The 27,981-nt window shown below is 43.1% G+C and overlaps 2 protein-coding genes across 4 annotated transcripts in view; one reads left to right on the top strand and one right to left on the bottom strand.

Annotated features, from left to right (window-relative positions):
* The window catches only part of ZDHHC14 (zinc finger DHHC-type palmitoyltransferase 14), a 334,666-nt gene extending 334,325 nt beyond the window's left edge, over positions 1-341 (bottom strand). Inside the window, exon 1 of the mRNA XM_033937038.1 lies at positions 125-341. Coding sequence (XP_033792929.1) covers positions 125-252 — 128 coding nt within the window. The 5' untranslated portion in view covers positions 253-341. The remainder of the gene's footprint in view (positions 1-124) is intronic.
* Positions 198-27,925, top strand: TMEM242 (transmembrane protein 242). Of its 3 annotated transcripts, XM_033937044.1 has the most exons (6): positions 198-358; positions 7,501-7,554; positions 9,811-9,911; positions 14,280-14,417; positions 25,512-25,639; positions 27,737-27,925. In XM_033937044.1, exons 1-5 carry the CDS (start codon positions 262-264, stop codon positions 25,623-25,625), a joined length of 504 nt encoding a protein of 167 aa, XP_033792935.1. In that variant the 5' UTR covers positions 198-261; the 3' UTR covers positions 25,626-25,639; positions 27,737-27,925. The 3 variants fall into 3 exon arrangements, with proteins under 3 accessions (XP_033792935.1, XP_033792934.1, XP_033792936.1); XM_033937043.1 differs by lacking the exon at positions 27,737-27,925 and having other exon boundaries at positions 200-358; positions 25,512-26,209; XM_033937045.1 differs by lacking the exons at positions 7,501-7,554; positions 27,737-27,925 and having other exon boundaries at positions 202-358; positions 25,512-26,209.
* Positions 27,926-27,981: the final 56 nt, after the last annotated feature.

Genomic DNA, 27,981 nt, shown 5'->3' with positions numbered 1-27,981 from the left:
GTGAAGTGGCCGGTGGAGGAATAAAAGAAAAGAAAAAAAAAAACGAGCATTTTCCCAGTACGCCTCTACTAAGAAAGTAGTGTGAATATATATATATACAGTATAACAATATTTTTGTTTTCACCTTTTTTGTGGGGGGTGGGGAGGAGCATTGAGATTGATGGCCCGTAGAAAAAAATCCATTCTAGAGGCGCTACTGCCTTCTCTCCCTCCGTGTTTCCAAGCTTGCTTCTCTTCCGCTTCCGGATTCATGGGTCAACCATGGCGGCTCACAGAGAGACCTTGGAGGGAGATGAAACGAGGTGCGAAGAGCCCGCGAGCCCTGCGTCCCCCGACAGCCCATTGTTCCTCATTAAAGGTAGAGCGCGCGAGTCTCGAGAAAGGAACGCTGGAAAGTGCTGAGCTTCACGCGCCCGCTTCAGGACTGTGGGGATGAGAGTTGCCTTCGTGCCCGCAACCTCATCACGAAAAAAAGCCTATATCGTTCCTAATGTGATGAAAGTATATCCCAAATCAAAGTGCTGATCTATCCAGTCCTTTAATGGCAAGTTAGAATAGATTTGTAAAAATGCTTAGTGATGCCAGGAAGAGGGTCTTTATATCATGGATTTATTTTTAAGATTTTCACTAATTTCCAACACTAATCGGTTAAGTTTTAGCAGGCACCCCCAGCTACAGAGAGCTAGGCTAAATCTAGTCAATCCAAATTTCACTAGATTTGGAATTTTAGCTGAACAATTGACCGATTATCTTGGCTGCTAACCAAATGTTTGAAAATTGTCCTCTTAATTATTACTGTAACATAAGTTTTAAACAAGAGACCAAGACAGGGAAGAAAGCCATGTCAAATAAGCGTGCATTTAAATACAGAAAGATGTGCACGCTCAAGTAGAATGTCATCTCAGAGGCACATTTTAAAAACTGCCGGGGGGGGGTGGAGAGATGCTTACAGCCTTACACTCTGAAAGAATGCCATCCCAGAGCCGCGTGTTTAAATAGGAGTAACTGGTTAAGTCTTTGTAAGACTTGACCCAGGTACATTAGATAGTGAACCTGACGGGACAGACGGGCAAAAATGCTTAGGTTCCTGAATAAATTAATGAAAACCGTTCTGAGCTCCTCTGGGAGAACGGTATAGAAAATTGAATGAATAAATAAACGCAAGCACCAAGAACAAGAGAGTTACTGCTTCTAGGTTTTAGTTTAACGATGGCATTTTAAGTTCTCTGATAGTTTTGAAATCTGTTTTGGTTAGAGCCCGAGTCCCAACTGAATACTGTAAACGGAGAATATTTGCTGTTCTAGGGGTATTTCTGTTGTGGAGTTGGAGGTTGAGTGCTGTTGTGAATTAGTGCTATGGCTCCATGCATTATTTGGGTGGTGAGGGGTGGTTCTGTTAATGTGTGGCTTTAGTTGATTTTTTTTTTTTTAATGCAATGCTTTGTTCACCACTGAGAACAGCTCGTGTAATGGTCAATAAGTATACTAAAATGATTTTATTGGACACTAATATTTAACATTGAATACATTTTCCAATCATATTTAGGAGTGGAGGAGTGTACTAGTGGTTAGACCTGCTGCATCAGCACCCTGAGGTTGTGAATTTGATTCCCACTGCAGCGCCTTGTAACTCTGGACAAGTCACCTAACACTTTATTGCCTCGCATACAAAATAAGTAGCTGTCTAAAATATGTAAACTACTTTGATTGTGTAAAACCACACAGAAAAAGCAATTATAAGTCCCATAACCTTTATCTGATGCTTTTATATATGTTCTCAAATTCTTAAGTTATACCCATTAAAATTAATATTAATATGAACTCACCTTGTGGCTCATCAAAATACTGGGACCTGAGTTTGGATCCCTTTTGATTTCCAAGGTCAGAGGGGATCTTGGTTTGCTTCTGAAGTGGTATGCTGAAGCCTGGCCAGGGGAGAAAGCCCCTGTTTGTTATCTTAAAAATCATGCTAATCAGTGGGTGACAGTGAGGATGCAGAGCAAATTTAACTATATGGTAGAGATGAGTAGTTGCCTAGGGGAGCAGCTTTTGGGAGAGGGCAAAGAACAGCTGCAGTCAAAACAAAAACAATAGTTTCTGACAGCCGCACAGACTAAGGGCTCCCTTTACTAAGCTGTGATAGCGTTTTTAGCGTGCACTAGATGCTAATGCCAGCATTGAGCTGGCGTTAGTTCTAGCCACGTAGTGCGGGTTTAGAGCTCGCGGCAATTCTGCACGCACTAAAAACGCTATCGCAGCTTAGTAAAAGGAGCCCCTAAATCTCTACCTCATAGCATCTCTTTTCAAATAGCACTAGCTTACCTAAATTGTACTGTGCCTTTCTCACTAGTTCCTTGTTCTGTACTAAAATGTATATTTTAAAATTATACTGTAAGTCGCCTTGAACCTTTTTAGGCATAGCGTGACTCGTAAATCTCAGATTAGATTATTAGACTAAAAGATTTATACTTCTGTGGACAGAGAGGATAGGCAGTTCAAAAGTAGCCCATTAGTTTAGGTATGTAATGTATAGAATTAGACTCAAAAATATACCAATAGACTAAGATCTCTAACCTGAACAGGCAAACAAACTCAAGGACTTATAGTCAATAATTGTGATCAAAAGATCTGCGTTTAAATCTCTCTAGCTCTCAGTTGCCTGCAATGAATCTTATAAAGATAAAGCAGGGACAGGGTATCTTTCATCGAGCTGAGAATTCACTGTTCAACAATTAAAAAGATAAGTGCCATATAGAGTTCTTTAAAGTATATTTTTTTGATTGAAGCACAGTACACTTTATTGAAAAAAACTCTAAAAAATTCTCAGCTCGATGAAAGATACCCTGTCCCTGCTTTATCTTTATAATTCTGATGGAGAGGACATTCTGGGCCAGCCAGGCAGCGATTGGCACGGTTTTTAGCGCTGGCTGCGGAGGTAACAGCTCTGAAGCTCATAGGCATTCTAAGAGCATCGGAGCTGTTACCGCTGTGGCCAGCGCTAAAAACTGCACTACAGTTTTGTAAAAAGGAGGGGGGGGCGGTAAATTAGGTATCATTTATAAAATCTGGCCCCCATCAGGTAAGGTCCAGGAGGCAGGGGTTGGGTCAGAGTCGTCCCAAAAATTATTTGTGAATTTTCCATATTTGCAAGCCGGCTCTGCCCCTAACACCCGCGAATACAGAGGGATGAATGTATTTATTGTTCTCTTACAGTGGCCCGATACTCTAATCCTGAGCACATAATATTCTAATGCACATGTTAAAGAAATCCTTTATCTCAATACAGTAAACTAATGGCATGCAAATAAAAAGTGTGTGCTCTGGGTGGGGGGAAAAAAGCGCACACCCCTGTGATAATTTTGTTGCAAATAAAATATCTCCCAAGCAGGCAGCATATTCTCACACATGGGTGACGTCACCGACGGAGCCCCGCAGCGGACAGCCTCGAAAGCAGACTTACTTGAAGATCTTTCTTCCGAGTGCTGCTCTGCGCATGCGCGTGCCTTCCTGTCCGAACTAGGGGACGCATCTCCTGTGAGGATCCTCAGTTCACCGTTTTCCGCGGAGCCAAAAAGACCTGTTCCTCTTAGCTCTGCAGCGTTGTGCCTTCTCTTCTCCGCGGCTGGATTTTTTTGATTAATCGCTGTGTTCGCGTGTCAGTACATTAGATGGGACTGATTAACGAACTACTGTATATACTTGAATATAAACCGAGATTGGGGTTCTTGGTTTATATTCGAGCCACTACCCAGCCACTGGCAACATAAGAACATAACATAAGAATATAAGAATTACCACTGCTGGGTCAGAGCGGTGGTCCATCGTGCCCAGCAGTTCACTCATGCAGCGGCCCCAAGGTCAAAGACCAGTGCTCTAAATGAGTCCAGCCTCATCTGCGTACGTTCCAGTTTAGCAGGAACTTGTCCAACTTTGTCTTGAATCTCTGGAGGGTGTTTTCCCCTATAACAGCCTCCAGAAGAGCATTCCAGTTTTCTACCACTCTGGGTGAAGAAGAACTTCCTTACGTTTGTACGGAATCTATCCCCTTTCAACTTTAGAGAGTGCCCTCTCGTTCTCTCTACCTTGGAAAGGGTGAACAATCTGTCTTTATCTGTTAAGTCTATTTCCTTCAGTATTTTGAATGTTTCGATCATGTCTCCTCTCAGTCTCCTCTTTTCAAGGGAGAAGAGGCCCAGTTTCTCTAATCTCTCTCTGCAGCAACTCCTCCAACCCCTTAACCATTTTAGTCGTTCTTCTCTGGATCCTTTCAAGTAGTACCGTGTCCTCTTAACACTGAACCAGTCATCCATGTGCATGCCTCCTGCCGCCGCCGCTGTGTTAAACACTGGCGTGGCTATATTACCCCCCCCCCCCCACACACACACACACACACACACTATCCTTTCTTTGGGGTCGGTGGCTGAAGCAACTGCTTTCTTCAGTGTTGGTGGCAGCAGATCCTCAGAGATCAGCAGTGGACTTGTTGCATTATAGGTGCAGGAATGAAGGCAAAAATACCAGGTGGGTAGATAGGGGAAGACAAGGGAACAAGGCCCCATGGAGGTACTATGTTTCCTGGTTAGATCATTCCCTTCTCACTTTTGTTACCCTCTCCCTATTTCTATCTTAAAATGCTACTACCACCTCTAAGATTTTCAGGAGATTGAAGGATCTGACCCCTGAGTGTTTCCTGGCATCACGTGAGTCATTCCCTTTAGATTATATCTCACTTCCTCTGGAAAACCAATTGTCCATTTAAGATAGTATTATGACCTCTGCTTTTGAAAAGGCTGCACCACTCTGCCTTTCTGCACTCTTAATAGGCATCAAATTCACCCCTGATATCATCAGGTTTTTATCTCTTGAAACTTCAACTGTGCTTTCGTGAGTGCAGATGACACAACCTCAGGCTTTCTTTGGAGTTTCTGCTTTTTAATGCTGAAGCTTCACATTACAAATCCACAGTTCGGCTCACCAAAAAAGATTATTCTTTACTCCAAAGAGATACTAATCACTCCTGTCTGTATAAGATTCTGTCACGTGACTCGTAGTTCTCCTCATGTTCCAATAATCGTCACAGGTAGATGCAGATGTCTTTTTTCTTGTGTTTACTGAGGTGGTGGCTAATAGTGCTGCCCGATTCAGGAAAAAAAATTTCAATTCGATTCAGCCCATTTAATCGATTTTTCGATTCGATTTTCCTGCCCAATTGGGTGGGGTTTTTTAAAACATCCTGTTGGGTTTATTTTATAGCCTCTTCATCCCTTTTATAGCCTCTTCACCACCTTTGCCCTCTCCTACCCACACTGTTCCTGCGGTGTAAACAAAATAAACAAAAAATACTTTTCCTCTCTCTGTTAAATCCTAGCTCACGTTCGCGGAAGGATACACATTTCAAATCTGACATATTGTAATCACAAAACAGAAAATAAAATTATTTTTCCTACCTTTTGTTGTTTGGCCATTTTTCAAATTATGTTGGTCCCAGGCACTGATTGTCTTCTGATCAGGCTCTCCTTCTTTCTTTTTTCTCCTTGCTAATCATCCATTTTCCATCTCTGTTCTCCCCTTCTGTTTCCCTTTCCTCCCCTGGAGGTCTGGCATCTTTCCTTTTTCTCATCTCCATCTCCCCGCAGCTGCAGCAATCCACAGATCCACCATCTCTCCTTTTCTCAACTACCCTTTCATCCAGCATCTCTCTTATGTGTCCCTGTCCCTATTCTTTTCTCTAGTAGTGTCCCCCTTGTGTCCTTGTTCTTATGCTCCCTCCATGCCCAGCATCTTATCTCTGTTTCATGTCTCTCCCCATATCCAGCTTCTTCTTTCTCTCTTCCTTACCTCCTGTATCCCCTTCTCCAGGTACAGGCTTTCTCCTACTATTTCTTCCTGCCATCCTGCACCCTGCCCACCTACTTTGGAGCAGTATCTGTCCCTCTTGTACACTTCCCTTTGTGGTCTTGCATTTCTCTCTCCCTCTCTCTATTAGTCCAGCACCTCTCCTCTACTTTCCTCCCCCTCTTTGTGGTTTGGTTTCTCTCTTCCCTTCACTTCACCCCAGGTCTGGCATCTCCCCTCCCCTCTCTTACTCCTTCCTCTGCACAGGCCTGCCTCCCCACCGCGAAGGCACTCTTCTCTTCCTCCCTCTGCACAGGCTTGCCTCCCTGCCTTGAAGGCTTGCTCCCCCCGCGAAGGCCTGCCTCCCTGCCACGAAAGCACTCTTTCTCCTCCTCCCTCTGCACAGTCCTGCTCCCCCGCTGCGAAGGCCTGCTCCCCCCACAAGCCTGCATGATCCCCCAGCTTCCCCGCTTTTACTTAAGCTAATAAGGCAGTCTGCAGGCTCGCTGGTGCTATAGCGATCCATGCAGCTGCCATCGTCCTCAGCGGCACGTTCTCTCTGCCACGATCCTGACCCTGCCGTCAGAGGAGGGGTGAGACCGTAGCAGAGAGAACGTGCCGCTGAGGACGACGGCAGTTGCAGCGATCGCTATAGCACCAGCAATCCTGCAGGCTGTCATATTAGCTTAAGCTAAGAGCGGGGAAGCAGGGGGAACATGCAGGCCTTTCCAACTGACCCTCCCCCTCAAGCAGGAGCGGCAGCGCTGCCGCTCCTGCTTTAGGAAGGCATGGGGGGAATGGTCAGTCATCGAATCAGGAGGCTGATTTTTTTTTTTTAAATTGAATCGATTTGAATCGGGCAACACTAGTGGCTAAAACAAAGGATTCTATTCTATCTCCACCCTCTCTCCTTGTTGACAGGGCCACTTCCTTTAGCACCCTGTCATTTTTCAAGAGAAAACAAAGTAAATCAGATTGAGAGGGCTCATATTTCCAGTGTTCACTTCTAAGCAACTCATACTGATTACATTTCTGCTTACTTTCTGAAGCAAAATAGCCCCTCACTGATCTTTTATATTCATGCTGAGATTGTTGCTGTTCTCTTTCTTTCTCTTGGGTATTTCCCTCTTATGGTAATCACTCAATATCAAGGAAGAACACTGCACTCCACTCTTTAAGTGCTCTGGCTCCTTCAGCCTGGAAGTTGACTGCCAGATGGTAGCATCCCTCTGATGTTCCAAGGAAGCAGAAGTAGTACTGTTAGTTTGTGATAGAAATTCCACTGAAAAATCTTTATTTATTTTAAAAACTTTTCCGCTTATAACCTAAGCGGATTACAATAAAACAAACACAAAATGTTTCAAATAATCTTCATAGCAAGACAAATTACATCACTCCCTTTTACAAATATTTAAGTTTAGAAATCTCACAAAAACATTTCAATCGAAAAGAAATGTTTCAATAACATTTCAATCTAAAATTATTTTTTTTTGTACAAATAAGTTTTCAATTCTTTTTTAAAAGATTTCAACTCCTTACATAATCGTAAATGACCCGGCAACCGATTCTATAATCTTGGACCTGCAACTGATATTGCTGTTGTCTGTGTTCTCTTATAATGAGTTTCTCCTAGTGACTCAATTGACAATCTCATCGCTGTTTCAGATCTTAGAGAATGCGCTGGGAAATACCTCCTCATTGCCTGTGTTATATACCAAGGTACTGTACCATAGATTATTTGATACACAAATGTCAGAACTTTATATTCAATTCTAAACTCCATCGGTAACCAGTGTAATTGTTGTAACATTGGCAAAGCATGCTCATACCTGGGTACCACTGAAATTGGTCAACCTGCAATGCCTTCACCCTGTATTTATGGCAAGGATGTCTTTGTAGACTTTCTCATCAGGTTCACCTAAATTTCTAATCTTGGTTTATATTCAGGTCAACCTTTTTTCCTCCTTTTTTGGGGTGGAAAAAGTCACCTTGGTTTATATTCAAGTGTATATGGTAATATGAAGTGAGACATTTAAAAAGAATTCTGGCCAGACTCCCTCCTGTTCCCTTTCCACTGCCTGCAAAAATTGCCTGGTGGTTTTTGACCAGAGAGCCTCTATTGATGGGCTCGACCCCCTGGACCAATTATATTTACCTGGTCTAGGGAGGTATCCAGTGGCTTCCTTATTTGGTAGACCGGTCCCTAGCAGGAGATGATGCTGGTAGGAGCCAAGTACTGCCATTTTCCAAGATGTCAGTGGTGAGGGAAGGATACTTCCCTGGACCAGAGAAGTAACATTGTCTAGGAGGGTGTTCTACCAGCATTGGAGGTTCTCTAGTTTAGAGTTTGCTTGGGTCTAGGGGTACCAGAGACCACATAGCCCACAGGTGTCAAACTCAAGGCCCACCTACTCTTTTTATGCGGCCCAATGCCCCAATGTTATCGTTTGGCCGACTCCCTCCTCCTCACATCCCACAGTGTGATGAAGCTGCATGCAGCGGCTCCTCGCGTGTCCCGCCCCTCATCCAGAAGTATTCCCTCTGACGTTGCGATATCAGAAAGAAGGCTTCCAGTTCAGGCGCAGGACATACGACCTGATGCCCCAATGTTATCGTTTGGCCGGCTCCCTCCTCCTCACATCCCGCAGTGGGCACGAAGCTGCATGCAGCGGCTCCTCGCGTGTCCCGCCCCTCATCCAGAAGCATTCCCTCTGACGTTGCGATGTCAGAAAGAAGGCTTCCGGTTCAGGCGCAGGACGCACGAGGAGCTGCTACATGGGGGCGGGGTCTGGCCCGCAACTTAACCTGTGTTTTGGATTTTGGCCCCTTAATGTGATTGAGTTTGACACCCCTGACATAGCCCCAGGGGGGATTTGTGGTTAGGTGATGAAGGTCGGGAGGTCTGAGGCAGTCTGTTTTTGTGCCTGCATCTTTATTTCATTCCTAAGCTGGCATAAGGATTCAGTTCTTCAAGAAAAGTAAAAATCCACATAAGATTATAGTGTTATTTTTTAACATAGGGAGCAATTTCAAATTCAGCATTTTTTTGCACTACAGCCCAATGCATTTCCTCTGATTTCCCATGCTAAAAATTGACTGCTTTGGGATTAAGATCAGCACAGGAAAATCTAAAGCAGGAGTGCCCAACTCCGACCTTCGAGGGCCGTAATCCAGTCGGGTTTTCAGGATTTCCCCAGTGAATTTGCATGAGCTCTATTTGCCTACACTGCTTCCATTGTATACATCTCATGCATATTCATTTAGGAAATCCTGAAAACCTAGCCTGGCGAGGGCCGACGTTGGACACCCCTGCACTAAAGGATGACACAGTTTACCATACTGGCTTCCAGAACAGGAAAAGAGCCTCAATAAATTGGATCCTAAAAAAAGCTGCTGCCAAGCATGGATCAAGATCTTTCTTCTTCCCCACTACTCTTCTGTTGGGAAGAATAGGAACGAGGAGGGCAAAATATCTCATCTCCTGGTTCCTTAATTCAAATAAAGTTTGTCATTGCCTTGCAACAGTGTGGGGTTTTGGACATTTTAGGGCTCAAATGTTTGGATATCTTGAGCTTTTGTGAATATTCATACATCCTGTTCCTAGGGCCAGTGGTTCTTAAACCTGTCCTGGGGTCCCCTGAGGTTTTCAGGATAACCCTAATGAATATGCTTGAGTGAGATTTCCCTATAATGTAGATCAGTGGGACCCCCAGCCAGTCTGGTTTTCAGGATATCCCTAATGAATATGCATGAAAGAGATTTGCATACCTGTCACTTCAGTTATATGCAAATCTTTCTCATGCATATTCATTAGGGATATCTTTAAAACCTGAGTGGCTGGGAGTCCCCCAGGACAGATGTAAGAACCACTGGGAGCTATAGCTAATTGAAACAAGGTGACAGCCAGAATGCTGGAACATCTAGAACAGATGAAATTCTTTTTCTCACTTTATAAGGTTTCCATTTTCTTGACAGGTGGAATTTTTCTCGGTAGTGTTGCCACTGCAGGAATGCTAGCTGGTTTCGGTACAACTCTGTCTTTGGCAAAGAAGAAAAACCCCAACTGGTTTAATAAGGTTTGTTAATTTTAGATCCTCTAATCTTTTGTTTTAAAAAAATATGTGTTCATTTTTTTTTTGGCAGGATGGTTTGTTGTGGCTGTAAATATTCCACTTTCGAGATTCTTGAAGAAAATCTAGGTTTGCATCCTAACATGTTCAATTGTATTAGTTGTTTTACTTATATCTGGCCCAGAGTGATGATTAATGTACTTCAGCGCAAAGGGAAGGTGGTGACCAGTGGGAAGTAGAGAGTTGCGCGGGGACAGAAATCCCACCCGTCCCCGCGAGGAATCCCCTCCGTCCCCGCCCGTCCCTATAAACTTCAGAAATAGTTATTTCATTTAATTATGCTACTGAATTAAAGGCTCTGGTAGAAACCCATTTACAAATAAGCAAAAAGACTTTATTAATTTGGAAATATTAATTGGGAAGAATACATACGTTGTAAACGGGTTTCTACCAGAGCCTCTTTTGTTTATAAAATGAGATGTTGTTCCGGCACCCAACAAATGTCTTGTCTTTCAGGCTAGTAAAATGAATTAGGGCCATGTGGGTGCATAAACTTTTATCAAGGTGACATTTTCTTCCATCGATGCTTCAACAATGTTGCCAGTCCACCATTTGTTAGCATAAATGCAAGCCATATAATAACCAGGTTATAAGATGATGTGATGATTAGATTTTTGATGTTTATTTTATGAGTATTTGTGTTCATTAAGGGCTCCTTTTACTAAGCCGCGCTAGCGGGGTTAACGCGCGTCACTTTTTATCACGTGCTAACCCCCGCGCTGGCCAAAAAACTACTGCCTGCTCAAGAGCAGGCGATAGTGGCTAGCGCATCCTGCGGTTTAGCGCGCGCTATTACGTGCGTTAAACCGCTAGCGCGGCTTAGTAAAAGGAGCCCTAAGAGGGTATTGTAGTTGTATGGTGATCTGTGTGTTTTATTATGTATGTGTCTTTGGAACACACTTTATACAAAGCGGGCTATAAATAAAAACTATAAAACAGGAAGTAGTTGTGATATTCTCAAGTCTGGCATTGTAGTGTCCTTATTGGAGTACCGGCCACATAGTAGATAATATCATTTGACCCTTTGCTCACATGAACGGTGTTGAGTCAAGCGGTACAAATTGATTGTTCTCTAGTTCCAGCTATTGTGCTGCTTTGCTGCTTTCTTGCCATCTTTCTTCTTGAAATTTGTTTTTATCGATTCTTTGCAAACAAATACAGTGGTGCCTCACACAACGAACTTAATTGGTTCCAGGAGCAAGTTTGTTATGCGAAAAGTTCGTTATGTGAAACGCGTTTTCCCATAACAATACATGTTAAAAAAAATAATTTGTTCTGTAGCATAAAATATGCTAAGATGACATAAAAAAAGATAAATTTGTTGTTATTATTTTTATTTAGATACATCTAAAAAACATAATTGTTTTTTAAAACAACACACATTTTTTAAATTTAAAGACAGACTAAGTAGAGTCTAATTTTACAGTGAGAGAGGGCAGAGTCTCAGCGGCAAAACTGGGACTTAACTGTTCATTTTTTTTTTTTTTTTCTAGCATCGGGGAAGCGGCGAGAGTAGCTCCGCCCCCCCCCCAACGCATCAGCAGTAGGCGCCGGGCCCCTGCGAGCCAACGGTCCGCCACTGCACAGGGAGCCAGGCGGAGAGAGGGCAGTTAAGCGCAGTGCCTGCGCGGAAGGATGCAGCTCGGGCGACTTCGTTGTGTGAAACGAAGTTCGTTGTAGGAAGCAAGACATGAAGTTCGTTGTGCGCAGCGTTCGCTGTGCGAGGCGTTCGTTATGCGAGGCACCACTGTATGTTTTTAATTCCATGTATGTTATTGGCACAGAAATTGAATAGGTCTTTTGGTGTCAATATTTGATCGTTCGATGGTCTTTGAAGGCTAGCTTTTTGTTGTTCCACCAATAACGTCACAAGGTGTACCCAAAAAATTCCATTATGCTTCAATATTGAAATCGCTTTTATGATTACACAGGCTGGCACAATTTTTGTAGTTCTTGTACTGAGCAGCTAAGCCATCACTAAAATAATGGATTCTGTTAACTTTTGTTTGTCTTCAAAAACTAAATCAGTTTTTGAATAAATATACATGAATGGATATTGAGTCAAGTTGCATGTGGTCTGTGATGCTGCAAATGTTTACAACGTGGATGGACTTGTATGAGCTTCTCAATAGAGTAAGCAAAAAAGGAATGTATGTGAATTTTCCCACTGAAAGCCCTGTACTATCACATCTTGAACAACAAAAGAGTAATTTTCAGCAAAATCCATCAGAACAATCAATTTTCTTCTAAATTTGCTTTCAAGAATTTCAAGTATTCATTTTGATATTTTGAAATGAAGTGGTGACTTTTGTTTGCAAGATTGCCGATAAAATCATCCAATGTTAGTTTGCTTGTTTCTAGTGTTTCATGATCAGTATGGACCCACTACTTGAATTTGATTGATTCATCCCGATCCCAGTCCTTGAATGTTTCTTCCAGATAAATGGTGCTTCCTCACTGGGACAGTTGTGGCATTGTTGTAGCATGCAGTCTTTGGAGTTCAAATTGCAAACAGTACTTTCCAAAAACACTTTGTAGTTGTCTTTGATATTTGCACCTTGCAACATGAGCTTCATTTTATGATGTTTAGTGCAAATGCAGACAGAATGAGTGCCTGAAGCACCTGCAGTTGCACAGCACTTTGGTCTAAGCTCACTAAATTTTGAGAATCCAATCTCAAAATCCATATTTGTAGTTGTTGTTGATGCTAGAAATCCATATTTGTCACATGCATCGCTTTTAGATTGCTCAACAGTATTCGCTTTTGCTGAAACAGTGGGAGAAAAAAGTGCTTGCCATGGGTATGGGAAAAGGCCATTCACCGCCCCGTAGAGCGGTGAATAGCCTTGTCTCCGCAGCTAAGGGAGGGAACGCGCATGGTCCAGCAGCCCTCTCCCTCCTTCCTAACAATTGCTGCTGTCAAGGCATATCCCTCCCTCCCTTCCCCATACCTTCACTGGCAATTTTTTTTAAATTTTCTCTGAACAAAGAGCCGGAGCCTTGAAGTTCTCTGATGCAAATGGAAACAGACAGTTGCGTCAGAGGAGAACTTTCCAGCAGCTGCACGCAACTTCAAGGCTCCGGCTGTTTGTTCAGAGAAAATAAAAAATCACCAGGGAAGGGAAGGAGATGCTTGGACCGCGGCGAGCGGGAGGGGATGCTGGACCACGCAAAGGGTGCTGAAGGGGGATGGAGAGAGGAGGGTGGAGAGGAACAGACGTTGAAGGGAAATGGGGAAGAGAGAGTGGGGAGAAGACGGAAATGGGGAAGAGAGAGTGGGAAGAAGACGCTGAAGGGAACTGGATGGAAGGAGGGGATAAAGAAAAAAAGGAACATGCTGGATTGGGGAGACAGATATCAGATCTGAGGGGAGGAAAGGAAGATAGAGATGCTAAAAACTACTTGGGGGAGAGAAGGAAAAATGGAAGGGAAGAAGACAGAGATGCCAGACTATGGGGGAGTGGAGGGAAGAAGATGGGTGCCAGACCAATATGGGAAGGGGTAGAGGGAGAGATGGAAGGGAGAAGCACAGTAACAGAGCATATGGAAGAGGCAGAGAAAAGGCAGATAGTGGATGGAAGGATTTGAATGAGGAGAAGGTGAGGAAAGCAGAAACCAGACAACAAAGCTAGAAAAAAATTTTATTTATTTATTTTTTGCTTTAGGATAGTTTAAGATGCTTTATGAACAAAGCCCTGCCAGCTGAAGATCTCTTTCTTTAGTTTGGCAGCCAGTACTTAGATTTATAAAATGACAATTGTACAGAATATTGTTTCTTTTTATACTTTAATAAAATAAGTTCAGTATAAAACTATTTGAGGCTTGTGTGGATGGGATCAAATGGTTTGCGAGGATGAGGGGACGTAGCACTATAAAAATAGGCAGTATTTTATTATTATTATTATGATTCATTTACTTCAGCATTTCCCTGTATGTTTATTGACTTGATTATGCTTGTGTAATTCAAGTACATTGACATATTTTTTCATGCAAGAAAGAAAGTTGGTCAAGTGCAAGAATTATTTTATCACTTTACAGAGATTTATGACTTTGTGTAATTTTTTTTTTTTTTTACATAATCCAAATTCCTGCAGTCTCACACGTAAAATATAATTATCTATCAGTTAAGTTTATCGTAGATCCTAAAATTTACCTTTATCGATGGCCCAAGCAGATTTTTATTATATTTTCCAATATAGTTTGTTCAGAGTTCCTGTTCGTTAAACCTTTCCTGGCACATGAAAAGGGATGGGTGTTAACTTTACTTTGGGCTTGCTTTTAAAAATCGTTTTAACCTCTTTTTTTCTCCCTCAGGGTGTCATTGCCACAGCTGCATTACCAGAGAGTGGTTCTTCCCTTGCCTTGCGGGCCTTGGGCTGGGGCTCACTCTATGCCTGGTGTGGTGTTGGACTCATCAGTCTGGCAATATGGAAAGTTCTAGGAGTTTATAATGTGAGTACTGATGAACCTGTAGAATTATAGGGCTGGAAGGAACTTTACTACTAAGACTACTTATCATTTCTATAGTACTGCCAGGTATATGCAGTACTACAGACACACAAGGGACAGTCCCTGCTTGACAAAGCTTACAAACTATTCAAGATGGACAAATGTGACCAATAAGGGATTAGGGCAGTACACTTATTATGGGAATGATAAATCACCGCTTGAGTGAATCTCTTCATAAAGGCAGTTAATAAATCCCAAAAAATAAATAAATACAACAACATGGGTAATGAACAGGTGAATAAGGAATCTAAGAATTAAAAGCAGCCTCATGAAGGAGGGCATTTAGTCTGGACTTGAATAGGGCCAGAGATGGAGCTTGCGATACAGACTCGGCGTGGAGTCTGGAGTTGGTGATGGAGGAGAAGGTTATAGATAAGAGTGACTTTACCCAGAACTCTGTTATCAGTTTAGGGACAGATACAAGTGGAGAGATGCTGAGATGCTGTAGAAAGAATGCACTTGTAGGTCAGTAAAAGGAATTTGAACTGTATACGGATTTAAAGTCATTGAGTACCTCCATTATATTTAGTCTAGGCCAGACCAATATTTGTCTAATGTGCTAAATTCTGTTCTTTCTATGATGGAGCTATGTCTTTATTTTATTTATTTATTTTTTTGTAATTCTTTATTAATTTTCAAATCATACAAAAGTGCAAAGAATACTTAATCAAGTAGTACAACAATCAGCACTTACATTCAAACAAATAATGTTATAAAGTACATTTCCTCCCACCCTTCCTGGATTTGTGTGAGGATCAATTAGAAATCAAGGTTTATGTGTTCAATCAGTTTTAGGGTGGTTTTTTTTGGGGGGGTTTTTTTTTTTTTTTTTAGTATGGCTGAGAAGTAACATGTTTGAACTGTTAACTTTTTTATTTTTTTCACATAAAAGAACAGGGTTTAGACATGCCATCTTCACCTCATCTACTACATCCATTTCTGACATTGATATTTTCTCTCCCTCCTCTCATCACTTCACTCACTTGTTCACACACTAACATCCCTGGGCTGCTGCTTGTCTAGAATCTACGGTGGCAACAACAAAAAAATCATCAGCTTCCCTTTCCTTCACTGCCACTGATGCCCCATTTAGGTGAACGCAAATTAAATGAACTTATCTTCAGGACAAGAGCCCTGTGTGCCCACTGCTGGTCTCCCTCCTTCCCCACAGATGGGTTCATTTCATTTGTGCTCACCTAGTTGAGCAGACAGTGGCAGTAACGGGAATCTTGCTGTTCCTCTTTATTGTTGCTGCCATGCAGTGGCATAGCGAGGAAAGTTGGCACCCAGCATTGCTGCCCTGCTCTTCCCTGAGGCCCCAAAATTACTGCATCATGCCCTTTCCTCTTACCTCTTTCCTATCTTCGCCAGCAGCGAGCAGGTTGGAATAGCCATTGCTTGTGCCGGCTATGGCTTCCTTCTGACGTCACTTCCTGGCCCCTCGCACAGGAAGTGACATCAAAGGAGGGACGAGGCTGGTGCGAGCAGTATGTAGGACAGGCTCATCGCTGCCAGTGAAGTTGTAAAGAGGTACAAGAGGCGCAGTCCACCCCCTCCCCCACCTTACTGTGCTACTGCAGCTGCGGACTCGAGTAGATGGGGCAGGGAGAAGTTAATGGTTGGGGCTGGTGAGGCTTAGCCTCCCGAAGCTTCTTATATAAGGCGCCTGTGTCCGTACATAATTCCAAATTAGTGCCGATTAACAGCTCCAGTTTGTGCATGGATCTCGGCTCTTCACCCAAATTTGGGTGGCTTTTATAGAATCTGGGAGATAGTGCATGCTCATAGTTAACAGGTGCCTCAGAGCAGATACAGATTTTGTGTGAGATCATTTGTGTGCTGCTAGGATACTTCTGAGAGCCTGTCTTTAAGATACAGATGCATATATGTTTTTATAAAATGGACATCTTCTGGAAATTTTAATAGGTGGTTTGTTATAAGATAACGTCCCTCTCCCCCCTCCCCACCCCCCCTCTCCCCCAGGCTTGGATAACTACATCTTTCTCTTTTTCTGTCTTTCCCTTCATTTACATTCAAGGAGTATCTCTCTCAGGTTTGACTTTTATGTTAAAGCTGCTTTTTATTTCATATAATGTGATAGTTAAAAGATGATAGCTCAATGATAGCAAGTTCATATAATTGCTGAGCATTGTTTGCTGGTAAAGCAATTGAATGGTTTCTGCTTTCCTTCCATTGTGCAGTGAAGTGATAATTACATTGTTCCAACCTTTATTCTTCAGCTAAGGCCTAAATTCTAAACACTAAAATAGTGTGTTGTGGTGGTAGGTGGGTTTTTGTTTTTGTTTTTTTAATGCTTTAGTCTTCCACTGCAGTATGAGCTAAAAGGCTAGGAGGCAGAATTTCAAAGATCTCTGCCATTGCTACATTGATACTATAGTCTTTGAATTGTTGCTTTCTTCTGTAAGTGCAAAACCCTCTTCTCCAAATATATTAAAAATGAAAAAGATCTCACCTCCTTTAAAAAATCCTTAAAATCTCATCTTTTTAAAGATGCTTTTAACATTTAAATTTTAGATTTGTTAAATATTCTCAGCTTTTTAACTTTCCCGCTCCCCATTGTTCTCTTCCTTTTTTGTCTATTTCTTCTAAAAAGAGTTGTAACTTTCCCCTCCTTTCCTCCCAATTCAAGTTTGTCCTGTCTTCAAGAATTTTGTCATTTGGTCTGTCTTTTTTGTAATTTTACCGTTTTTTATAATTTTGTACATCGCTTCGCAAACCGAATAAGCGATTCATCAAATACTAATAAACTTGAAACTTGAACATTGCTTGTTCCCTGCTGGGAAATGGACTGATAACATCAAGAATATGTAAGGCTTAATTCAGCTTCCTTAGCAAGAGTCATTTTTCAGAATAAATAAGACCTCGAAATGATATAACATGAGACCTTGTTTGGGATAACACGCCTTCCTCAGGAGTTCATGGTAGATAAGGTATGAAACAAACCGCAATGAAAAGATATCAAACAAATGCCTGTGTGAACCAAAGCCTCGAAATAAAAGTGCGTTATCCGAAACACGGACCGTGTCAGGTCCCTTGGTTGGTAATAAGGTTGTATATTTACTGCATTCTCTTATTGATATAATAAACATTGCCTGCATCCTGTACATAGTCTGCAGTCTGTGTTTTTGTTTTTTGCTTGCTGCTTGGTGTACTGCAGACTCCGTTGGATTCCTTTTTTGATAACATGAGACCTTGCATTTACTAGAGGTGTTTAAGAGCTCCTTAAAACTTAAGCCTGAATTCACTAACCTGCTCGGGCAAGACTGACGAATTCTTCAAGCCAAAATATGCAGATGAGGGCGATCGGAGGAACGCCCCCATCTGCAAGCACAGATCACGGTTAAGCGATCCCCGCGCATGCACAGACCCATCTAGCCACAACTTTTTGGGTTTTGGGTTTTGTTTTTTAATTCTTCGTGCGGGCTGGCTCTCCTGCTCCCCCCTTCCAGGCAATCTTGCCACCCAGACTCTCCTACTCCCTGCCGCCTTTCGTGCAGTGCGAACCCGTGGGTTTAAAGCGGGGCTGCACTGTGGCTTGCAATCCCCGCTTTAAACCTGTGGGCTCGCACTGCAGAGAAGGCGGCAGAGAGTAGGAGCTCGGGGCAGAAAGCAGGGCTGGAAGACGGGGCGAACAGGTTCTTGGGCTGAGCTCCATTAACTACTATTGCATGCGCTGGACCCAGGGGAAGGGTGGGATAGTCGGGGCATGCAGGCGGCTTATTCAGCAGGCAGGCAGCTTACAGCTATGAGTTTCAGTTCTGCCGAATAGGGAGAAAGAAGCTGCGCAAATGCTGTTGAAAATAGAGCGTTTCATCCCTCTACTAACTGATCGAGTCATGGTGCTGAACCGGGACTGACAGGGCAGAGAGCAGGGCGGCAGAAGGCAGGGCAGATGGAAAGGGCTTTAGTGACTGGTCCTCAGCAGTCACTTGTTTGTGATCGGCCAGTCCAGTCGGTGTTTCAGGGTTTTGCTTTGTGAATCAGGTCCCTGCCTACTTTGCATGCCGTTGCCCTCATTTGCATGCACGGATCAAAGGATGGTCGGCAGAGAGTTAAGTGAATCAGGCCGGGGTCGCTAAGGGCTCAGCAATAAAAATGGCTATGGACCTTTATGTGAAGAAAATCAATAACAACAAGAGAAAAAGGAAGCCGATATGGTTCTCCAAACTAGTGGCGGAGAAAATAAAGGCGAAAGAGTTGGCGTTTGTGAAATATAAAAAACCCAAGAAGAGAAGTGCAGAAAGGACTACAGGGTAAAACTGAAAGAAGCCAAGAGAGAGAGACGTCTGGCGAAAGCACAGACGGAAGAGCAAATGGCTAAAAATGTAAAAAAAGGGAGACAATTTTTTTCAGATATATTAGTGAAAGGAGGAAGATGAAAAATGGAATTGCTAAACTAAAAGATGCTGGAAACCGATATGTGGAGAGTGATGAGGAAAAAGCAAATGTGCTAAACAAATACTTCTGTTCTGTGTTCACAGAAGAAAATCCTGGAGAAGGACCAAGATTGTCTGGCAAAGTTACACGAGAAAATGGAGTAGATTCTGCGCCATTCACGGAGGAGAGTATTAATGAGCAACTTGAAAAACTGAAGGTGGACAAAGCAATGGGACCAGATGGGATCCATCCCAGGATATTAAGGGAGCTCAGAGAGGTTCTGGCAAGTCCTATTAAAGACTTGTTCAACAAATCTCTCGAGATGGGAGTGATTCCTGGGGATTGGAGGAGAGCGGATGTGGTCCCTATTCATAAAAGTGATCACAGGGATGAAGCAGGAAACTACAGGCTGGTTAGCCTCACTTCAGTTGTTGGAAAAATAATGAAAGTGCTGCTGAAAGAAAGGATAGTGTACTTCCTTGAATCTAATGGGTTACAGGATCCGAGGCAACATGGCTATACAAAAGGTAAATCGTGCCAAACGAACCTGATTGAATTTTTTGATTGGGTGACCAGAGAGCTGGATCGAGGACATATGCAAGATGTAATTTACTTAGATTTCAGCAAAGCCTTTGATACAGTTCCTCATAGGAGGCTGTTGAACAAACTTGAAGGGCTGAAGTTAGGACCCAAAGTGGTGAACTGGGTTAGAAACTGGCTGTCAGACAGACGCCAGAGAGTGGTGGTTAACGGAAGTCGCTCGGAGGAAGGAAAGGTGAGTAGTGAAGTCCCTCAGGGTTCGGTGCTGGGGCCAATCCTGTTCAATATGTTTGTGAGTGACATTGCTGAAGGGTTAGAAGGAAAAGTGTGCCTTTTTGCAGATGATACCAAGATTTGTAACAGAGTAGACACCGAAGAGGGAGTGGAAAATATGAAAAAAGATCTGCAAAAGTTAGAGGAATGGTCTAATGCCTGGCAACTAAAATTCAATGCAAAGAAATGCAGAGTAATGCATTTGGGGACTAATAATCAGAAGGAACCGTATATGCTGGGAGGTGAGAAGCTGATATGCACGGACAGGGAGAGGGACCTTGGGGTGATAGTGTCCGAAGATCTAAATGCGAAAAAACAGTGTGACAAGGCAGTGGCTGCTGCTAGAAGGATGCTGGGCTGTATAAAGAGAGGTGTAGCAGTAGAAGGAAAAAGGTGTTGATGCCCCTGTATAGGTCATTGGTAAGGCCCAACTTGGAGTATTGTGTTCAGTTTTGGAGACCTTATCTGGCGAAGGACATAAGAAGACTTGAAGCGGTCCAGAGGAGGGCGACGAAAATGATAGGAGGCTTACGCCAGAAGACGTATGAGGAGAGACTGGAAGCCCTGAATATGTATACCCTAGAGGAAAGGAGAGACAGGGGAGATATGATTCAGACGTTCAAATACTTGAAGGGTATTAACGTAGAACAAAATCTTTTCCAGAGAAAGGAAAATGGTAAAACCAGAGGACATAATTTGAGGTTGAGGGGTGGTAGATTCAAAGGCAATGTTAGGAAATTCTACTTTACGGAGAGGGTGGTGGATGCCTGGAATTCGCTCCCGAGAGAAGTGGTGGAAAGTAAAACTGTAACTGAGTTCAAAGAAGCGTGGGATGAACACAGAGGATCTAGAATCAGAAAATAATATTAAAAATTGAACTAAGGCCAGTTCTGGGCAGACTTGCACAGTCTGTGTCTGTATATGGCCATTTGGTGGAGGATGGGCTGGGGAGGGCTTCAATGGCTGGGGGGGTGTAGAAGGACTGGAGTAGGTTTTAACTGATATTTTGGCAGTTGGAACCCAAGCACAGTACCGGGTAGAGCTTTGGATTTTTGCCCAGAAATAGCTAAGAAGAAAAATTTAAAAAAAAATTTAAATTGTATCAGGTTGGACAGACTGGATGGACCATTTGGGTCGTTATCTGCCGTCATCTACTATGTTACTATGAATGACTAGAGCTCACTCTTGCTCTGACTTCATCCCTAGACCGCCAGGTGGGTAGGGTGGAAAGGCAATTCCTGTTCAGAGGAGAGGGGTAGGGAGGGGAACAGGACAAAGCACAAATTTTTGGCTTCCACCAAAAACACACAGTTTTGGACCAGTTTGGCATCATAACTGAAATTCGATCAGCCTCTAAGCTAAGTCAGTCTTGAATGAGCAATCTATTTCTTGGTTTTGTTTCTTTGACACTATAGGTTTTTACCACTACAAGTCCATAAATGCAGCAGAGCAAAATCATAATTGGTTCAGCCTGTTAGAGAGGACCTGAGTGAGATAAATGATGATCGAATATGGTGACCCACCTAACAGACAAACATGTGTGTGTGTCCTGTATAGTACTTAAAACAGCCAAAATATAGAGCTCAATCTAGGATTATATTTTGCTACTTAACTCACCAAAAGAAGAAGAATGTGGGATTTGAGTTTAGCTCATACCTTTCTCAGTAGCTCAAAGTGAGTTTATATTAAGGTGCAGTAGGCTATTTTCCTGCCTAAGGATGGCTTACAATCTAAGTTTGTATCTGAGTCAAGGCAGACTAAGGGCTAGATTCACTAACCCGTTTTTCCTGGGCGATCCATGGCTGATCCTATCAGACCCGACGAATTCACAACTTGGAAACATTCAAATGAGGGCACTCGGAGGAACGCCATCATCTGGCCTACATGGATCGCTAGTGCGATCCCGTGCATACATAGACCATCTGTAGATGGTCTGCGCATGCGTCAAGACCCCTGTGAACCGCGAGTTTTTAAAAAAATTTTTGTTTTAACTTTTGTAGCCCAGTGAGCCCATGGTTTTAAACCGCTTTAAACCCACGGGTTAAAACCACGGGCTCGTAGTGCGAGGAAGGGCAGGAAAAATTTGGGGTGGCAGGCAAGAGAAATACGGGGACGAGCAGGGCAGCGATTCAGGACAGAGCAGGCAGGAGAGATCGGGGAAGAGCTTCGGAGCGGCAGGCAGCAGAGAGCATGGCTTTAATGGAGCTGGAGAGTCGGAACGATGTTTTTGACTGGTCCCCAGCAGTCGCTTCTTGGGTTGATCGGCCAGCCCGAAATTTCTTTGGTGAATCATGTCCTTGTCTGCTTTGCATGCACGGATTGGAAGCGGATCATTGGAGAGGTTAGTGAATCGAGCTGGAAGGAAAACTGGTCGCAAAGGGGTCGCAAACCGATCGGTACACGATTGGTTTGCTTTGTGAATCTAGCCCCTAAGTGACTTGCTCAAGATCACGGCAGGAGGTTTTGAACTTGACTCCTCTGGTTCTCAGTCCACTGCCCTAACCATTAGGCTACTTGCACTAATTGAAAATTTTTAGCCATCTCTCCTACCCATAATAAATATCTTATCAAGAGTGTTTTCTGAGGCCTCAAATTTATGTTTTCTTCTGAGATTTCTTTAGGCAGTTTTGCTTTTATTGTGTTAGTTTCTTGCAAGCCTCAAAGCAGAACAATGTAAAACTAACTCGTAGTAGTTCAGAACAGAAAATATGGTGGTTGCCATGAGCTGTGTTTTCCATCATATTATAATCGCTAGTCAACTTAAAAAGAAAACTATACCTGTGATGAGACTTTTTTGAAAGAAAAGGACCAATCTAGTGATTGGTCATTTTTACATTGATTAAAAAAAATACAAACACAGATGACAAGTTTGCAATTAATGTGTGGCAACTTTGGGCTGCTTCTACTTGTCTATCATGGAACAGCACCATCTTCTGGTGCAGCAGATTAGTGTTGGCTTTTCAGGCAGAGTAGAGAGTTGCGCAAGGACAGAAATCCCACCCGTCCCTGCCGATATCCCACCCGTCCCCACCCCCACCCCATAAAAGTTATCTGCCCCCATAAAAAGCAGCAATTATTTCAGAAAATTTTTTTTTTTTGAGGGGGAAGTCTCTGTACTAGAATTGCTATGTATTTCTAGTTTACTGATGTACCACATGCAACAAAATATGTTTATATTATTCCAAAGTATAATGAATGAGAGAGAACTCAGAGGTATTAAACTAGCATATTAAACCATAAATGTATTTACACATACTGTAGCGAAGGCTGTTTTACATGCACAAAAGGGCTTTTAAAAACATGTGTGCCCTCATTTGCACATAAAAATGTATGTGAACAGAAAGTGCATACCTTTCTTTTATGCAGTCTGCAGAAGGGTGTTGCTGTGTTGAGTTTGATTGGCGTGTAAGAGGAGTTGTGATGTTGAATGAAGCAACCATTGGGAGAGGAGATGCCAGTGATCATTCATGCCCCCCTTAACTAGACCCCCCGGCGATCAAGTTCAGTACAAACCCAAACCACCCATCACGCTTCGAAGTGGACAATGCATTCATCTCACTGCCTCGGTACCTAACCACATCTTTTGGGAAAACTACTTTATATTGGCTCCACCCTTCATTTCAGAAAACATCAGCACAAAATCGCTGGTGCTGCTTCTGACGGCATTAAATCGTTCTAGTTTTGAAAAATCTCAAGCTTTCGCCTTCACCTTTCACATATCCTTCGCTAGGAGGAAAAAGAAGAAAAAAACGCAAAACTACAAAGTCCAGGTCTTGCACCGTGGCGGGAACGTCTATGCTAAGCATAAAGCTCAGCTCGTAGGCTCAACACGTAGGCAGTGAGCGCAGCACGTAGACACACAGAGTCCCCTCCCCCGGATGATGCGGCCTACGTGCTCATCTCACTTCCGACGTGCTGAGCTCTATGCTCAGCATAGAAGTTCCCACCGCTGCGCCGGACTCGGACTGAATTTGAAATTAGGTAGGCCTCCCTGTGGGAGTCCGTGGGCCTGGGAGGGGTCCCGGTGGAAGTCCCGTAGACTGAGGGGGAGACCCACGGGATTCTCGCGATCCCCATTCCCATGCATACCTCTAAGGCAGAAATGCCATGATGTAGATAAGGACAGGTTGTTCACCCTCCAAGGTAGGGAGAACGAGAGGGCAATCTCTAAAGTTGAAAGGGAATAGATTCCGTACAAAAGTAAGGAAGTTCTTCTTCACCCAGAGAGTGGTAGAAAACTGGAACGCTCTTCCAGTGGTTGTTATAGGGGAAAACACCCTCCAGGGATTCAAGACAAAGTTAGACAAGTTCCTATTGAACAAGAACGTACGCTGTTAGGGCTAGTCTCGGTTAGGGTGCTGGTCTTTGACCAGAGGGCCGCCACATGAGCGGGCTGCTGGGCATGATGGACCACTGGTCTGACCCAGCAGCAGCAATTCTTATGTTCTTATGTGTCTCTTGTATGTGATGAGGTATATCGGTGCTTATCAATCTTTCTCGGACCATGATCACAACTTGTGCAACCGAAGAAAGTTTGGATCCTCCTCCCCCCCCCCCCCCCGGGCAGTACTCTTTGGGTTTTTGCTAGGTACTAGTGACCTGCATGGGTTACCATGACAACAGGCTACTGGGCTAGATGGACTATTGGTCTGACCCAGTAAGGCTATTCTTATGTTCTTTGGCTGCATAGTCTTCTGATTTGTGGAATGGTTAACATTGTCCCAAATAGACCACAAATTGTGTGATAGAACATTAATCAACACTTTGGATATGTGACTGTATGAGCAATATACCAAGTATAAATCAAAATTAATTGTGAAATGGAGTCATGAAATTTTTAAAGAGCTAATGGCGGCTAAATATAAATATAACAAAATAAGTAGCCAATTAGCTAGAAAATATCTTTTCCTACAGCAAGCGGTGTATTATGGGGGTTCAAATAAAGCAAGGAGAGTGCTTGCCAATTATCTAAAGGGCAAGATGCGCAGAGAAGATAACTGCTATCAGAGATAAAAGGGATAAAATATATACACAGCAATCGGATATTTTATCCCAATTCCTTTCATACTATAAAAAATTATACTCTACTGATACTGATTCTGGAAATCCGGTTAAAAGATTAGAATTTCTGCAATCTATTTCTGCAATCAGAGAACATAAGAGAATCCCTTGAAGCACCTATATCCTTATTGGAGCTTCAACAGCATTGAAGTCGCTCAGAGTTGGATCTGCCCCAGGGAATGATGGGTATACAGTTGAATTTTTTTAAAGCTTTCCAAATGGTACTCAGTGCTCTCCCTAGGGCCTTTTAGCTGGGCGCTCCACCCGACTAATTTAGATGACCACCCGGCGAATCCTGCTGCCGCCGCCGCTGCTCAACATTGTGTTTGACTCCTGCCTTTTTTTTTTTATGGACTTGAACCCACGCTCCTGGGCTCTAACTTGTGCATGCTGGCTTCCCTTCTCTTCCCTCTGAAACCAGAAGTTACGTCCCGGGGGGGGGGGTGGAGTGGAGAGAAGAGAATGGAAGCCGGCATGCACACGTTAAGAGCCCCAGAGCATGAATTTGCTACGGGCTAAGGTCAGCAACGTAGGGAAGCTTACAACTTACTGCTTTTACTTGCTTCAGGCCTTCCTCGCTGCCGGGTTCTGCCTACTTTCTGTTTCTGTGAAGGCAGGACCCGGCAACGAGAAAGGCCCGAAGCAAGCAAAAGCAGCAAGTTGTAAGCTTCCCTCTGTCGCTGACCTATGGAAGATAAAATTTAAACCCACAAGTATAAATCAAAACTTTTTTTTTTTTTTCTTCTCTCCATTTATCGCTTTCAGCTGAATGAATTTCGAGAGAAGATGAATTCATTGTTTCCAGCCATTCCAAGGAAGCCTGAGCAGTCTGCAGATTCGGAAGCCTTCAACTGGGAGAAGCTAGTTAAAGCAAAGTGAAGGCGAATAACAAAGTCTGTGTTGTTACCTTATGAGGACTGCTGTAATATACTTAAAACTCCTTTTACAAAGCCACGCTAGGGCCTTAATGTGTGGAATAGTGCGCACAAAATTGCGCCACACACTAGCCACTACCACCTCCTTTTGAGCAGGCGGTAGATTTTCGGATAGCGAATGCTATAGCGCACGCTAGTCCATTGCGTGCGCTAAAACGCTTAGCGCACCTTCGTAAAAGGAGCCCTTCGTTTTAAATGTACTTTGTGTGAATATGTATGAAATGAAAGACAGTCGATCTGTTATGCAAGAAATAGAGCAAATCACTCATTGAGAGGATCTAAAGTACATAATTTGATTATTTTGCACTTTATTCATCCCTTTCTGAAAGCACTGGATGAAAAAAATAGAAAATAAAAATGGGAAAAAAGTTTAGTTAGCCTGCCAATGACTTGGAAGCGTTTATTAATTTAGAGCAGTGTTTTTCAACCTTTTTACACCTATGGACCGGCAGAAAGAAAAGAATTATTCTGTGGTCCGGCGGTTGAAGAACACGGGGCTAAGTCGTGAGCCAGACCCCTCCCATCTCTACCCAATCTCCACCCCAGACCCCACCCCATAATAGTACTAATTGCACCTTGCACGTCCAGTGCCTCATCTAGAAGCCTTCCCTCTGACGTTGCAACGTCAGAGAGAAGGCTTCCGGTTCAGGCGCAGGATGCCCGCAGGTGCCACTGCGCGTGGCTTTGTGCACTGAATCAGTTAGGAAGAGGGAGCTGGCTCGAAGATAACGGCGCATCGATCGCGCCGTGGACCGGCGGTTGAAGAACACCTTTTTGGGCCTGATGCACGTGCTGGCCCTGTGGACCGGCAGGAAATTTCTGTGGACCGGCACTGGTCCATGGACCAGTGGTTGAAGAACACTGATTTAGAGGCCAACATTCAATGGGAGTTTATCCAAATAACTAGACTTGGGGCTCCTTTTATCAAGGTACGCTACGGGGGTTAGAGCGTCGGACATTTCATCACACGCTAACCCCCGCGGCAAGCCAAAAAACTAACGCCTCATCAATGGAGGCATTAGCGACTAGCGTGGCAGGCGGTTGAACGCGCGGTATTCTGCGCGTTAACCACCTACCGCACCTTGATGAAAGGAGACATTAATCATGTAAATCCCACCACAGACTATAAACAGCTAAAATTATCAAGATAAACAATCTAATTACAGTTATATACATTAAGTTTATTTTCCAGTGGTTATTTTATGTTTCTGTATTTATGTGAATGTTTATTTTGGCTTTGTATTTTTATGTTTATACTTTTATCAACTTTGTACTCTGTCCTGAAGTAATAATTTACCTATTCAATGTGTGTATCTTAAATATCTTATATAATGACTTCTCAAACTGTTACCCCAAATGTGTCTTTGACTGTGCTCTAAGGTAACTGGATATATTTTTTCCAGCCAGATCAAGTTTGTGCTGAGGAAGAATTAAAAAAAAAAAATACCGAAACATTTATTTTGGGTAACTCCTCTTATGTATTCTTCCCCTACCAGGTAGGGTGAAACTTTTATTGTTGTTGAAAAGCTAGAATGTGTTCTGCCAGCTGAACCAGATGCTAAGTTTTTCTAATTGCTGGTATCCAGTGTGTACATTAAACTTCTGGTTTATGATTAGCTTACTTTAATAATATAGGCAACTGTTGGTTCTTCTTCTCATCTAATTTTCATGGCCTATATTCTGCTGTTTCAGTGGAGAGGAAGGAGTGTCAAAGTCCCTCCTCGAGGGCCGCAATCCAGTTGAGTTTTCAGGATTTCCCCAATGAATATGCATGAGATCTATTAGCATACAATGAAACCAGTGCATGCAAATAGATCTCATGCATATTTATTGGGGAAATCCTGAAAACCTGACTGGATTGCGGCCCTTGAGGAGGGACTTTGGCACCCCTGCTCTAAAATAAGGAGTGCTAGGATGAGGGTGAAGGGGGAGCAGATTCAGGAGTAATCTATGGAAATAGTTCTTAACCGAAAGGGTAGTGGGTACATGAAATGACCTTCCAGTAGAGGTGATGGTGACAACTTTGCTCAGCCCATGTATTTTTTGAATTCACAGAGGAACACTGAGGAAGAGGAAGGGGTAGTTGAGATAAGGAATAGTTCTGGCTATAACTCCATTGAAGACAAGGACATACTGTTCATTTGATTGAACTGGTAACAGAATGGCAATCGGTGGTTTTCTTTTATGGTTTCCCAAGGGCTGACTTCTCTACCCTTTTCTGTGATAATAAATTTTTCTTATTGTAAAAAATTTTATTCTCATTTCTTAATGGAGTGTAAGGGTGTAAATGTGTAGTGAGA

Source organism: Geotrypetes seraphini, chromosome 3 (assembly GCF_902459505.1).
Source record: "Geotrypetes seraphini chromosome 3, aGeoSer1.1, whole genome shotgun sequence".
NCBI lineage: Eukaryota > Metazoa > Chordata > Amphibia > Gymnophiona > Dermophiidae > Geotrypetes > Geotrypetes seraphini.
Note: the sequence above shows the minus strand (reverse complement) of the source record. Positions and strands in the feature narration are given on the sequence as shown.

What these genes read in the sequence shown, in the direction of transcription:
- TMEM242 (XM_033937044.1), top strand. Translation starts at nt 262, where the DNA reads ATGGCGGCTCACAGAGAGACCTTGGAGGGAGATGAAACGAGGTGCGAA. An exon ending in CCCATTGTTCCTCATTAAAG is followed by an intron (nt 359 to 7,500) that starts GTAGAGCGCGCG and finishes TCGCTGTTTCAG; the next exon opens with ATCTTAGAGAATGCGCTGGG. An exon ending in TGCCTGTGTTATATACCAAG is followed by an intron (nt 7,555 to 9,810) that starts GTACTGTACCAT and finishes TTTTCTTGACAG; the next exon opens with GTGGAATTTTTCTCGGTAGT.